Source organism: Eptesicus fuscus, chromosome 14, assembly GCF_027574615.1.
Source record: "Eptesicus fuscus isolate TK198812 chromosome 14, DD_ASM_mEF_20220401, whole genome shotgun sequence".
NCBI classification, from domain to species: domain Eukaryota; kingdom Metazoa; phylum Chordata; class Mammalia; order Chiroptera; family Vespertilionidae; genus Eptesicus; species Eptesicus fuscus.
The window spans coordinates 38460664-38476476 of NC_072486.1; the positions used below are offsets into that span (position 1 = coordinate 38460664).

Genomic DNA, 15813 nt, shown 5'->3' on the forward strand with positions numbered 1-15813 from the left:
GGCCAGGTAAGCTCAGTTGATTATAGAGTTCCACCCCATGTGGGTTCGGTCCCTGGTCAGGGCATACCCAAGAATCAACCAATGAGCCCTGGTCAGTTTGGATCAGTAGGTTGGAGCGTCATCCTTACATTGAAAGGTGGAGAGATCAAAGTCCCAGTCAGGGCACACTGATGTTTCTCTCTCCCCCCACTTCCCTTTCGCCTTTCCACTGTCTAAAAATCAATGGGGAAAAATATTCTCGGGTAAGGATTAAAAAAAAAAAAGGAAAATATTTTGGCATGAAATTCTATTATTTTCTCCTCATGATCATCTTTCTACTCACATAAGGTTACTCTATCTCACTTTAGTCTCTTAATTTCTTCCCCCTTTGGTATGCAGAGGGAAAATACAGATACCCACTTAAAAAAAAAAAATTCTCACCTGAGGATATGCTATTTTTGATTTGAGAGAAAGAGATGAGAAAGAGAGAGAGAGAGAGAGAGAGAGAGAGAGAGAGAGAGAGATCAGTTGCTTCCCGTACATAGCCCAATCAGGGGTCAAATCGGTAAATGGGTATGTGCCCTGACCCACAACCTTTTGGTGTATGAGATGATGTTCCAGCCAACTGAGCCACCCAGCCAGGACTGATGTCTACTAATTTTAATCCATGATGTCACAATTCAAAGTTGGTACTTATGAATGAGAACTGTGATCTAGGAATGTGAAAGAAAATGCCCCCACAAAAGTTTCCCTTTCCTAACCTCACAAATGGTTTGGTGTTTTACTAGGATCTTATTAGCAGTAATGCCTAGGGCTGACTCAAGGATAAGTATTAAAATTATTGTAAGTATTATAATTGCAAAGCCATGTGTTTGCAGATGCTCCCTCTTATTGAATTAAAAGATTAAAAGGTAAGAATGAATCAGCAGATATTAAGTCTAATTTCCTCAGAATGAGGAATGAAAAACTAAGACAAGTAAGCACTGTAAAATTGATTTTTAATGGCAGGTCAAATATCCTGAAACATACATGTAGTTTGATAGTCTTCTAATCCCAGTTGAGTTCAAATATTAAAGTAACACACACAAGCTAAGAGAATTCAATATTGTTCCAAGGCACTTACTGAATCTCCATGACTAGATGAAAACAAGAACAATTAGGATGGACAATTAGACAGTATATAATATAAAAATAACTTTTTGCTTACAATTTACAAAATGTATTATTATTACAATCTTTGATTTCTGATAACCTGCAATGCTGGCTGCATGAATCCAGCAATTTTAAAATTCAGAAACTATTTTCTAAAACTTCAGGGCAAATAATTTACAAATAAAGTACACAGAGATTTAGACCATGCAGAAATTTTACATCTTCTGTTAATAATATTTTATGACTGCAACTTTATCAAATTATATACCTACTTGCCCTGTACATATACAAAATAATGCATACATGATAAAACATTAGCAAAAGAGTAGTCCTTAAACTCAATTTATAATAAAAGTATTACTATATTAACATGTCTACAAGCAGCGTGTAACAGGGTTAAGAGACATTAAGGCAATAATACTTGAAGTTAACAAACAAAACAAAACAAAACACCATATGTAATACTTTTTCCTAAGTGTAGTAAGGCAGGTAGATGGTCCTGGCAAAAAATGCAAAGGTCACAATCTACACTGCGGTTAGTCCCACATTTTAAAGAAGGAATACTATAAATCTGGCTTTCAGTGGCACTTGAATTTTCCAGTATAATTTAAAGTGGTTTTTGGCTCCCTGAATCATGTCCATTCTGAAGGTGGACCTCTTGGTCCTTTGGGTTTTCCACAGCGATTACCAAAACCTATAATCAAAACACCACAATAATTGTCAGTGTTCAGAAATATTTTTATACTGTATAAACCATGTCAAACATCCTTATCTTCTTGAACAAATAAATTTCCACATGGGAATTTAGAATTTAAACTAAGCAAAACTCTAAACACAAAATCAACTTTCAACTTGTTTTGGGTAGTTAGTTCATTTAAGAAACTGAATAAATCATAGCACAACATTTGATAAACTTTGCCTTAAGGAAATCCTGGAATGATGGCAAATGATTTTTTCTCATTCTTGCCAGCATTAATGACATAATTCAAGTTCTAAAATTACCAATATCTGTGGCTTTTGTTGGACTTTCTGGTATTGGATCTTTCTTGTTACTCGAAGTAGGTGGACATTCTGTACAAGTCTCTGGGTGAATACCTCCTGCTGGATGATATAAAATGCAAAATAGAGCTATGTTAATCACCATTATTGGAAGCATCCTATGTAGAATTTTCTAATTGTTTTAATTTGAAAAATTAAGTTAAAGAGTAAGTTTTCTCTTGGGGACATGATTTTAGAGGCTCAAATAAATATAAATGATGAGATAGTGAGCACAGGAAATCATACTAAGTGTTCTTCAGGGCACCTAGAAATCTGCAGTGAGTACTTCTGCAATGTGAAGCTTATCCTTATGCTCTGACTTGAATAAACCTGCATCTTGGCATTCTGTATTTCCTTAAATTAGTTATACTGTGTGCTAATAATTGCAACTGAAATGCTTTTTATATGGAAACCCATGAACTTACTGTCTGCTCCTATAAATAAGTTTTACATTACTTAAATTTTAGTTTAATTACTTAATTATTAATGTATAAGGTTAACAAAAGAAATTAACTGCTATGATTCATCCATTCTTTCACAACCTTTATCACATCCCTACACCTCTGTTAAGAAACTTTTCTGGAAACTTGGAGTATAAGTCAAATGACCTTTTAAATATATGTTAACTCCTTTTCGGTTTCTCTCCCTTCCCTATCCAAACTAGATACCTTCCCTGCATCATTTCAGTCACACTTGCAATGATCCTCAACTTTATGATCCTTATCCTACAGTGCTTAGGGTCCCAGATAGGGGGTCAGTAAACTTTTTCCTGTAAAAGTCTAGAGAATAAGTATTTTAGGCTTTGCTAGCCAATACAATCCTGTCACATATGCTTCACTGATTTTTGTTTCTTTGTTTTTAAGCAACTCTTTCAAAATGTAAAAATCACTAGTTTAGATCAAGGGCAGAACAAGAAAAGAAGCCAATGGCAGGATTATGCCTGTGTGGTAGTTTGCCGATCCCTGGTAGATTAGGAGAGGCAGAAAAGCTCATTAATTATTATAGTAGTGTGTTAAGTTTTATAATAAAACTAGAGGCCCGGTGCACGAAATTCATGCACGGGAAGAGGGTCCCCTCAGCTCGGCCTGCACTCTCTCCAATCTGGGACCCCTCAGGACCTCTGGCTCCTAACCGCTCACTTGCCTGCCGACCTGATCCCCCTAACTGCTCTCCCCTGCCTGCCCGATCGCCTCTAACCTCCTCTGACTTGGCCCCGCCAACATGGCTTTGTCCAGAAGGACGTCTGGAAGGTCATCCGGAAGATATTCAGTCTAATCAGCATATTACCCTTTTATTAGTATAGATGCCACCTTGTCCTAAAAATGCAGGTTGTTCCCAGGTTTTCCTATCATTGAAGGGGATCCCGCAGTAGCATCCTGGATTCTGACCAGGGCTTATGCGCTTGTGCTTTATCTCAGCAGATGTGATTCCTAGAAGAAGACTCTTGGATGTACCTTGAACATTTATATCGAATTTGCAAAATCATACTCCAAAAATGTTGGACCACGTTAAACTCCCACCAGCAACCATGTGTGTGCCCTCCATCCCACTTTGATGCCAATATCATTGATTTCTCCCTAGAAGCTTCCCTCCCATCAGCCAGGACTGCTTGGTACTTGAGCCAACCTCATTGTTCAGCTGGGGACTTGATTTCCCGAGACAGAATTATGGAGGAGGAAAAATAGGTTTTCCTCTACCTTTCTGAGTTCTTAGTGGAGGCCCTTGTAATGAAAGACAGATCACCAAAAGAAAAACAGAAGTTCATTAACGTGTACCTCATGTATATGTGGGAGATCCCAGGGAAAAATGAGTAACTCCCCAAGGTGGCTTAGAATGTAGATTTAAATACCTTCTTCCTAGGGAAATGGGGCAGGAGATGTAGGCCTCTTAGAGGAGAGTAAATGATTTTTAGGAAAGATGAATGGGGGTGGGAGGAAATAGTTTGTAACCAAGTTTGGGTGTGATGTCAACTTCTACTCTCCTGTCCTGTGACAGGAGTCAGTCTTCTTTGCCTGATTACACTTCTCCTGTCAAAGGGACCTATGACATTTAACCTTTTGCACTCAGATGTCGAGTGTGACTCGACACGGTTAGCATCGGTAGCAGGAATCGAGAAAAAAGCAAGCGAGTGCAAAGGGTTAAGCTCCTTTTGGGGGGTCCGATTTTAGGCAGATCAGGAGACTTCAGTGAAAGCCTCTGCATGCATTTGCTGTTTTTCAAGCATCTGCAGCTCAAGATCATCAATATAACTACACAGCATATGTTGGGGTGGCATGTTCTCTGACCTTCAGAATAAACCCAACAAAAGCTTGTTTCCTCTCTTAGATGATTTGTCACAGTAGCGTTATTCCCTGGAGACGGTATTCTGACCAGACCTTCCTGGGAGTGGTCATAACATACCCTGTGCTTGTAGAAAGGTGTGGGCCACATCACTAAATAAACCAGGGTCAGTTTTCTCATCTTGTGGAAAGGGAGATAAAGTTATGATAGTTTACCTCCCTTTCCACAGGTTTCTTGCGGGTTTGTGTCTCCAATCCAGCCCCCAGCAGCCCCAGCACTGTGGTGGCGGGACTTGGGGCTGCTGGGTGCCAGGCCTGCAGGTTTGTGTCTATGATCCGGCCCCCAGCAGCTCCAGCATTGCCTGGCCGCTATGGGCGTCACCAATTTTGGTTAATTTGCATCCTCACTCTTGATTGGCTGGTAACATAGCGGAGTGATGGTCATTTGCATGTTTCTCTTTTATTAGTGTAGATTATACAAAGGGTGCAATGAGGGCAGAGAAAAGAGGTATGTAGGTGGAACTAGTAGTGGTGAGGTATTCAGGGCTGGCTTCTAGGAGGAAATGATGATCTATTTAGTCTGAAAACCTCAATTTTCCCAGCGAAGTAAAGGTCATTTGCTAAGAGTTAGTGGGATGGATGATATTAGAAGAAGTAAAGCTTTGGACAATTCAGGTACCAACTAGAGCAGTGATGGGCAACCTTTTGAGCTTGGTGTGTCAAACTTCGCCAAAAAACTGAGCATAACTCGGGTAGTGTCACTTTGAGGAAAAAACTAACTCCAAGACTCTAGTCGCAAATGTTTCTTCCTCGGCATGCGGCCGCATGTCATCAGAAATGGCTATGCGTGTCAGTGCTGACACGCGTGTCATAGGTTCGCCATCACTGAACTAGAGCATATAAGATAACCAGGCAAAGCTGAGGGCCCAACTGTGGAGAAGACCAGAATTGTAGGCTAATCTACAGTATTCAGTAAGCCCAAGGGATAAAATAAAATGGTATGGGAATTAGGAGCAAGAAAGTGGAAGATATTTTTCAGTGTGACTGGAGTGATGGAGGATGGTAACTAGATTGGTTAGAGAAAGAAAAGGAGCCAGAAAGGAGTTAACATATATTAAGAAAATAAAAGATTCAGGGATCCAGCCATAGCAGTAATCCTATCTAATAAAGAGGGAATATGCTAATTGACCCTCATGCCATTGCAAAGATGGTGGTGCCCACAGCCAACGAGGAGGGAATACGCTAATTGACTGCCCCACCCTCAAAGATGGCAGTGCCCACAGCCATAAGATGGCGGCGCCCAGTCCCTTCAGCCCCGCCAGGGTGCCTGCCTCTGTAGTCCCCCAGTCCCCACAGCTGCCCAGGGCCGGCCCAAGGCACAGGCAAGCCTCAGATGGCGGCTGCCCAGCTGATACTCGAGGAGCAGGCAAGCTTCGTATGGCGGCTGCCTAAGCACCCAGGGCCACCCGAGGCTCAGGTAACCACGGCTGGCCGAGGCTTGCGCTGCCGGCAGTGGCAGCAGCAGAGGTGTGAAGGGGGTGTTGCCTTCCCCTGATCACCGGGTTGCCTCCCACCCCTGAGGGCTCCCAGACTGTGAGAGGAGGCAGGCCGGGCTGAGGGACCTCCCCCTTCCAGTGCATGAATTTTCATGCACCGGGCCTCTAGTAGTAATAATAATAAAAAAAAAGATAGTCATAATAGCATTGCTGCCATGTGAGTGTGCCAGGCAGTGTTTGATACTCTATGTGATTCAACAATCCGCTAGAGTAGGTACTATTATCTCCATTTCACAGAGAAGAAAACTTAGGCTCAGAAACATTAGGCAACATAGACAAAGCTACGTGGTAAGTAAAATGGTAAAAATGGAATTCCAGTTCAGGTGGCCTTGACTCTAAAGCTTTTGCTCTTTTACTTACAATATGTTGCCTCAGGAAAGTGGATAGAGAGTAATAGCTGATATGGAGCCCCATTAGGCAAACATCAGAGAGAGAAGCTGAAGCAGAATGGAGGATAAAGGCAGAAATGATAGATGAATTGAGGGAATTACATAGACTAGGATGTTTGATGAGCTGCTTAATGGTACTGATTTATAAGAATTAACAATAACTTGACCTATTTAGCATGATAGTAAAAAGTAATGTGGTAGGAAAAAATTTTAACTTGGCATTATAACACTCGGTTGAGCTACATAATCTTATGGTCTTCACAAATGTATTAAGTCCTAAAAGATTTCCAAAGCAATGTATTTTCAGGGGCCCAATTCAATCATATAGATTAATTATGGGGCATTTATTTAAATCATTGCCAGATCTGGATTCTAAGTGGTTTCATAGCCAACAGAAAATAATACACTGGGAAATACATTAAAATAATTTCCTTCCTATCAGCCTGTAACTATTAATAATACATGCTGTTACTTTCCAGATCAATAATAATCTCTGGAATAGCAATTAAATTGGAAGTATTATACTACATAATTCCTGTTTTAGAAGAGGTGTCCTACATATTTTCACGTACAGAAATAACCAAATAACATATACCACAAGACATGCTATTTTATGAAAATTAATCTATATAATCTATAGCAAAAAGGAACAAAGTCTAACTTACCACATTTTTCACTTCCTGAGGTTATCAAGCCCTGTAAGGATGACATTTAATAATTTTACAAACAAATATAAAAAAATCTGTCTGAGTATCCATCCCAAGAAATTAAGCTTTATCAGTGTCAAAGGAAAACAATGATGTTTTCAATTAGGCTTAAAAAAATACCCAATAAACTAACTTTATTCATTTTAAAAAATATAATAATGTTACAAGCAATAGACATTAATATTTCAAGAAAAACAATCTTAAGTATAATGTTACATGCAATAAACATTAAGATCTCAAGAAAAACTATTTTATAGCCCTGGCCGGTTTGGCTCAGTGGATAGAGCATCGGCCTGCAGACTGAAGGGTCCTGGGTTCGATTCCGTCAAGGGCGCGTGCCTGGGTCGCAGGCTCGATCCCCACTAGGGGACGTGCAGGAGGCAGCCGATCCATGGTTCTCTCTCATCGATGTTTCTATCTCTCTCCCTCTCCCTCCCTCTCTGAAATCAATAATAATATATTTTTTAAAAAAACAAAAACAATTTTAAATATGTTACATGCAATAAACACCAATTATTCAAGAAAAACTATCTTAAATATAATATTACATGCAATAAACAGTAATATTTCTTTCTTTTTTTTAATATATATTTTATTGATTTTTACAGGGAGGAAGGGAGAGGGATAGAGAGCTAGAAAAGTCGATGAGAGAGAAACATCGACCAGCTGCCTCCTGCACAACCCGCACTGGGGATGTGCCCGCAACCAAGGTATATGCCCTTGACCGGAATCGAACCCGGGACCTTCCAGTCCGCAGGCCGACGCTCTATCCACTGAGCCAAACCGGTTTCGGCAAACAGTAATATTTCAAGGAAAAAAGGATTTTAAGTATAATATTACCAAAACTGTACTAACATAGTACATTATCACAAAAGTAGGAAATATTAAAAATCTGCAAATAACAGGATTACTTCTATTATATTCTAAAATATTTTTTTCCTTTGGATCTATTTTTGTTTATCAGTTTATGTTGTTCATAGGCTTAAAATTTTTAAATGAATGGTACTTTATATTGGGAGTAAAAAGATAGGGAAGTTCCTTTGTCCTCTGGATGAAAAGTGAAAATGCAGGAGCTATTACACAAAGGAATATACACACTATTGCATTTTGCCAGTCTTTTACCATATTTATCAAATTATGATACCATGGATTGTAAGACAAACCATCATTCTTACAGGGTTAACACTATTTTATGTGACAAAGTGTATCAGTGGTTTTTAATCAATTGTAAGATGTACCCTAATTTCAGTGATATTAAAATATGGGAGAAATAGGAAAACATTAATGTTGACCAAAAAACCCATATTTTTCCACAGCTAAAATATTTAGCTACCAATACATTTCCTGAATGTGAAAGGAAACCTCATACCTACTGTTATAATGGAAGGAAAAAAGTCTAGGAAAGTACTAGGACCCTGAAAATAGTAAGTCCTGTTCCATTCATACCTCCAGAATGATTTGGAACATGGCACAATTTATGAATTTCAAAAGCAGCTTGGGAAAATAATACTCTGAGGTGATGAGACAGTAATAGGTAGACCATGTTGCCCTTGTAAAAACTCCAGATCTCACATTTCATCTGAAATCTTTGCACAAGAAATGCTGTTAAAAATTTTATTTAATAGTCTTAGCTACAGTTATAAACTAACAATATGGAGGCATGGAACAGACTGACATACCTTGATGTGGGGCTGGGGGGACAAGACTAGATAAACCAAAAAATTTATAAACTAATATGCATAGTCCAAGGACACAGGCAATAGGGTAGTGAAGACCTGGGAGGTGAGGGGGGGAGGGTAGGAACTGGGAGGAGGGGGCTAAAGGGAGGGGGTAATACTATCAACAATAAAAAAATATTTAAAAAGAAAGTAAAAATAAAAAAAGAGCACGTACTAAAAAAAAAAAAAAAAAAAAAAAAGATAAGCAAAAATATTGAACTCTTGCTGTTTTAATACCAAAAGGACTCACTTCAGATTTTTTTTGTTCAGATTCTTCCTGACTTTGAAGTTCACTCCATTCAGATCTTTCAGGTGTATCTGAGAAAAATGAAATCTTACAATTAAAATTAACATCTTTACTTCTTGAAATTTCTTGCATTAGGTAATATATAAAAACAAACATTCTATAGATTTTTAGAAACTATCACTTTCATAAAAAAATTTGTTTCTATCAATTTAAGAATATTTCTTTAAGTTTTCCTCCTTTAAGGAGTACATCAGAGTTTATTATGAGCTCACTATAATCTACAGATTTGACAAACTTAGATTTAATATTATTAAAGTATATGGCTTCACTGTTTTTAACATTCTTAAAATCAGTTGAAATTAATAAAATATTGGTAAAATGTAATTCAGATAAAGAGTAGTGAGCAATTCTGTGAATATATGAATAAAGCTGTTTCTGTACTCTTTCTGGAGGGGAAGGAAGAAAAATACAGTATCAATGCTTTGAAATATGCCCACTTTTCCCAGTTCTCACTGGTAACTCTTGTGGCCTGAAGTGTCCCTCAACACCAACTGAGTGATATTCACCTACAACACAATTTACTGTTTATACCTGAACTGGCACCAAGTGAACCAATCAATGTATTTTCATAATGAATGAAAGGATACCAAATTGTGTTTTTGAAATATTTTTGTAAAACCAGAAGATACTCACTATGTTCACTTGCTAATACAAAAGATTCAGGAGTTCTTTCAGGGAGAGGAGGAGGTAAATCTTCACTAACATCAACATCTATAGTAAATACATAACATTTAGACAAATTATGAACTTGTTTAAAATGTTGACTCATTCAAAATGAACTCATCTAAACAGAGAGACCTTTCTTGAGATTCTAAAACTCACTACCACAAGTATCTAAGAGAACCAGTTTTTTAAATGTGGAAAATAAACACATCTTCACCACTTTACTTGTTGTCAAGAATTATGGCAGTCCTCATCCTTAAAGCCTTTTTTTTTTTTTAATAACTGTGGCCCTTTCTTCTCAATTGCATGTTCCTCCCTGAATCTCTGGGTTGTATTTTCTATGTTGTAAACTTGTTTTAGAGGTTATTCAACCAAAGACAGCATACTTTACATAGGCTTTTGCAAATCATACATTGTGTGGGAGCCTAGTGTAGCCAAGTTTGAGAAATCTTTCAGGACACCTGAGTCAGTTTTAAAGTCAGAATTCATAACCAGGAATTTTTTTCAGGCAGTAACTTACGCCAAAGGTTGTTTTAGGTATCAAAACAAAGTTATTCTCTTTAATTCCCTAACAAGTTCTAAAACAATCAATCAATCAAACAAACGAAAATCTACTTCTTGAGCCAATGGTTCAACTACAAGGTAAATAACAACATTAAAAACAGGACTGCCCTGGCCGGTGTGGCTCAGTTGGTTCAGTATCGTTCTGTGCATCAGGAGGTGGCTGGTTCAATTCCCAGGCAAGGGCACATGCCTGGGTTGTGGGTTCAATCTCCTCGGGGCAATTCAGGAGGCAGCCATTAGATGTTTCGCTTTCACATCGATGTTTTTTTCTCTCTCCCTTCCTCTCTCTAAAAATCAACTATGAAGAAGAAGAAGACAAAAGGACTGCTTATAATTATGTTGCGGCACAGAATGCTTACACAGGAAAATCTTCAGTGAATACCAAACTAATATAGCATAGTCAGGTAAGGGTGAAAAGAAACCTGAAATCACATTGATAGCTATCTTTGCTTTGAAATACAAACAAAATAAAGCACAAGTGAGCTGCTATACAATAGAGTGCTTTCAATTATCCCTGTACAGTATTTTAAAGGGACTCCTGCTATCACCAAAAGACTAAACACGTGGTAGTAAATTTAACAAGCATATCACATCATGCATCCTTCCTGTCCTCACCAAATTCTATTTCTAGTAGTTGTTAAAAAAAAATTCATAGACCCAAGACACATGCCTAATATGCCAAAAGAAAAAAGCCCCAAATGAAAATTTCTTATCTACACATTTTTTTAAGTAGTTACAACTTGGTAGTTTTCTTTTTATTTATTTTTTATATTTTTATTTATTTCAGACAGGGAGAGGAAGAGAGAGATAGAAACATCAATGATGAGAAAGCATCATTGATTGGCTGCCTCCTGCACGATGGACCGAGCCTGCAACCCAGGCATGTGCCCTTGACCAGAATCGAACCTGGGACCCTTGGATCCGCAGGCTGATGCTCTATCCACTGAGCAAAACCAGCTAGGGCAAGGTAGTTATATTTCAAACTCTGAAATCGAGGGAGAAAAATATATCAACAAATTTAAATTATGGCCAACTGGTAAAGTAATATTTATTATGGTAACCATTATCTTCTGAAGATCCTTCAAATAAAACACAGAAGAAGCAAGAATATAGAGAATCATAAAGTTTAGGAACTAGCTTAGAGTTTCATCTACTCTACCAGATACATTCTCAAGATAAAAAAAAATACAGTATGTCTGAGTTGGAGAAAATAAAGGTACAACAAAGGTGGTACGTATTGGGTCAGAAATAGAAAAGGAAAATCATCTTTCAGGTTCACAGTACCTTTTATGCCAGCACATTACAAATATGTCTGTATGTGTCATTATAAAAGTTCACTGACAAGTAAATGACCACTGATACTCTATCAGAAAATAGCTTTCATGTTTATATATTTGCTCTCAACTTTTTGGTCTGTTTAAGAAAGTAGCAGATCAAATTGTTTCAAGAACCAATAATACATATTGGGAACTGAGCACATGCATTATGTTGAAATAATAAGACTGCTTCATTAAATAAGAGCACTGATGACTAAATACAGATATATCCCACTCACTACTGAAAGGATTAAAATTCCCAGTCTGCTGAGTAGGTGCAATACTGCTTCTTGCATTAAACTCAGGATTGAAAGCAGCTTCTTTTTCAAGAACTTATGAAGAAAGGTTTAAAAATTTTTGTATTCAAAAGAGCATAAAAAGATAACAATTAAGTATTTATTATAGACATGAGTGGAATTAAGTGGCCAATCAAGCCATTCTACAATATTTGTGCCACTGTTATTTCAAGCAATTATCTTTCTTAAATTATTTCTATTATACAGATTTTTGACCCATGTAAAATACTAAAAGCTATAATACAGAAAAAAAGAAAATTTTTCAGTTACAATTGAAACATTTTGAAAACACAAAATCCAGTAATGCAATGTGATCATATTAAGATAATAAAAGCTTACTTTAAAGAAACTTGTCTAAAATAATGAAATTTTGCTGTAGGTTTTAGAGTCAAGTGTGGAATAAAACAATGAATTAGTAATACAGCTAAAGTGCTTAGCACAGTGACTGGCACATAGTAAAAATATTTAAGTGTTAAATACTATTATTACCTTTTTCAGCACCTGAATGTATTGTTCCTGCTATATCATGCCTAGCAATGGACATTGGCAATACTTTCCTTGTAGATATGCTTTCAGTACTAGTGGAAGCAGAAACTGTGGCACTTGCTGTTGAAATATTAGTTTTATTCTTGGACACAGCACTGTCACAGTTCCTTTCATCTGAGTCTGAGTCATCCGAGTGAAGAGGATTAGTAAAACTGAGGGGTGCTCTGAATAGAGGTGAACTGCTATGATGATCCACAAGATCATGGGTTTCGACTTGTTTTGTGGGGCTTGGTGTTAAACTCACAGTTTTCATTGTTTGACAGGTATCTGAAGATATCGCTTCAGATGAATCAGGCATGGGTAAGGTATTTTCAGGTCCATGAAATGACCATGTTACGTGTCCTTCTTCATCAAGAGGCAAGCAGTCTGGCCTTGGAGGTATGTCTGAATTCTTCTGTAATTCTTCTGGTGGGATAACTGGAGCTTTATTTGACAGTGTTCCACTGCAGTCCACACAAGAATTCTGAGAAATATCATCAACTTTCGGATCACCTGAACTCAATTCCTGCGACTTAGAGATTTTATCAATTATACAAGGTGAAGCTGATTTAATTTTAATTGCATGTCCCCTATTCAAGAGTGTGTTCCCATCAAAACTTTTTGGTCCCTCTTGGAGAGGGACCTTCTTAATTTCAAAACTTAAATTTCGCTCCAATTTTTTATCTGTATGTTCAAATGATTCATTTTTCCCTGGAAGTTCTGCTGATTTATTATAATTTCTGTTGAGGTCTGTTGAATGTTGTTCTGATGAAACCACGTGCAACACGGGCTTCGGATGGTATCTGTCATTGTCCTGCCACACAGTAGTGACTGTTGGAAAAGCTGAAGGGGGAGAAGGTGTCAAAATGGGTGGCACTGGGTGAGGCTCTGGTGGCTGCAGTATTTCTTCCTTAGCATCCCCTTCTACGAGGCAACTGAAAACAAGCATGAAATAAAAGGCTATTGTAAGAATGTTCATCCTTTGTAAAATAAGTTGATAGGTAACAATTATATAGTTAAATCTATAACATTAAAAGCCAGTAGAGTCTATAATTTGTATGAACAAAAAAGCATAATTTGTCAAACTAAGAAAATTTAATGTTTAACAAGGTAATACATGTACACAATTATACCATGATTTTATATCTCTTCTTATATAAGTTCTTGTTTTCCCCTACTAAATGATTTGGGTTTCTGATGGCTTGGTTTTCTATGTATCATCAGTAATTCAGCCTTCTAACTTTCCTGCAGATTTGTACACCTCTCTCACCTAGTCAAGCACCATAGGCATCCCTCTTAGAAACTTTGGGCCTCCTGCTCTAGTGTGGGCTACTGCCTCCCTAGGCTATCACAGAGTTGAGGTTCTCTCCTGTTTCCCAGGTCCCATCTTCCTTTTTCTGGGTATACTCCCTTATTTTGGAGGGTTACAGCCTCCTCTAGTTGCTTCTTAAGAACTATACTTAGGAGGCAAATTTCTTGAGGCCTTGTATATTTAAGTATTATATTTTCAAGGTTATTGATTTTTATTGAAAAGGTATATAATTCTGGATTAGAAATAATTTTCCCTCAGAATTTTGTAATTCTGATGCCTAGTCCTTTAAATGTGAACTTATTTTTTTGACAGACCTCCTGGTTTGATTCTCTAATTTCTTATCTTCTCTCTCCGATTAAAAAAAAAAAAAGTTTTTGTTGATTTTTAGGAAGGGAGGAAGGGAGAGGGATAGAGACAGCAAAATCGATGAGAAGCATCATCAATCACCTGCCTCCTGCACGACCCCTATTGGAGACTGCTCCTGGGGATCTAGCCTGCAACCTGGGCAGATGCCCTGACGGGGAATCGAACAAGTGACCTCTTGGTTCATGAGCTGATGCTCAACCACTAAGCCACACCGGCCTGGCCGATTTTCTATCTCTTTGTATTTGTTCATATTCATGGAAGATTTCCTTATTCTCTTCCAGCCTCTGTTTAATTTAAATTTTTTGCAATATTCCCAATAGCTTATTTTTTACCACCCAGTTCGTATTTCATGGTATCAGTATTTTCTAATGAACGAAAAAATGTACAAATACCCCCCGACGCATCTTTCTTCTACTATGTATTGTCTTCCTTTTTTCCTGCTTATTTGGGGCTGTCTTTCATGTTAGGGGATCAAAGGTCTGATCTTCCCTGCTTTGGTTCACTCTGTAAAGTACATCATTGTCTAACCACTATGCATCTGAGGCTAATGCAGAATGGTGTTGAATATAAACTGGGGGAAAAAAGTATACATAAAAAAATTAATCTATTAAATTCTACCTGAAAAAAAAAGAGAAATATTAAAAATGACTGGAAGATGTATATGTATAATGTAAGGGGGGAGGGCTTGAGGCTTAGTGATCATCTCACTGCATGGGACCTGAACATAGCTCTTGCAATATCAATGGTAGGCCACAACCATCAATGATGATACCTTTCTTCTCTTGGGCTGGTAGTTTTTCGAGAGATACTGTCAACACCAGAAGTAGCTACCAATATTCTGGGAGCCAAATAAAGGGTAAGAGCAAGGGAGCTGGAGGATCTCATTATTCAGCATGCAGATTCCTGTTTTCAGTAAGACACACAACCCCATTCACCAATTGGACCTGATGTCCTTGAATCTAGAGATTCCCTGGTTCAGCCACTCCAGAGTAAATCCCTCATACTGTGTGGCCAGGATGTGAGAAGCAGTCATCTGTCTGTTCAATTTGATGAAAGGAATCTGGGGTTCTAAATACTCTTATAGAGACATTCGAGTACTCTTCTTGTTTTCAGTACCATCCTACACAAGAGCCTTAAGTAGGATCTCCAATTTCTGAGCCTCTCTGGGGATTCTTTTAAGAGAATCATCTTGCTTCTTATTCGTTTGCCCACCTACAAGGCAGCAAGTTTTAACTTTCTTTGTTCTGTTAGGTCCCTTTTCATTGGTCAATGTGCTCCTCACTTTCCTATATTTTGTCAACATCTCATATGATGACATATCTGCTCCAATTTTTTTAAAAAAATCTTTGCATATTTTTATATTTCTTCACTATAATTTTAGGAAGTTTAGAAAGGGACCAGAGATAAGTATTCAAACTGCCTTATTTAACCAATAATACTAGAAATGCTTTTAGAAGAAGTAGTCTATGCATGATGTTGATATGTACATAAGTTATATATTCTTGGCTACTCACATTTTAAAAGGTAGCTTTATTAAGGTATAGCTAATAAACCAAAAACCGTACATATTTAATGTATATAATATGATGAATTTGAACATATGTATATACCCATGATACTATTACTGCAATCAAGATAATAAACAT

At 37.6% G+C, this 15813-nt stretch overlaps 1 protein-coding gene across 8 annotated transcripts in view; it reads right to left on the bottom strand.

The window, feature by feature from the left end:
- Positions 1-960: 960 nt before the first annotated feature.
- Positions 961-15813, bottom strand: part of PTPN12 (protein tyrosine phosphatase non-receptor type 12) — a 100183-nt gene continuing 85330 nt past the window's right edge. For 6 of the 8 annotated variants that reach the window (XM_028158345.2, XM_028158376.2, XM_054726684.1 and 3 more), the window contains 6 exons: positions 12454-13424; positions 9759-9836; positions 9069-9136; positions 7059-7089; positions 2134-2232; positions 961-1825 (listed from right to left, as the gene is read on the bottom strand). In XM_028158345.2, coding sequence (XP_028014146.1) covers positions 1764-1825; positions 2134-2232; positions 7059-7089; positions 9069-9136; positions 9759-9836; positions 12454-13424 — 1309 coding nt within the window. In that variant the 3' untranslated portion in view covers positions 961-1763. The remainder of the gene's footprint in view (positions 1826-2133; positions 2233-7058; positions 7090-9068; positions 9137-9758; positions 9837-12453; positions 13425-15813) is intronic. The other 2 variants (XM_028158370.2, XM_054726680.1) reach the window with 2 other exon arrangements.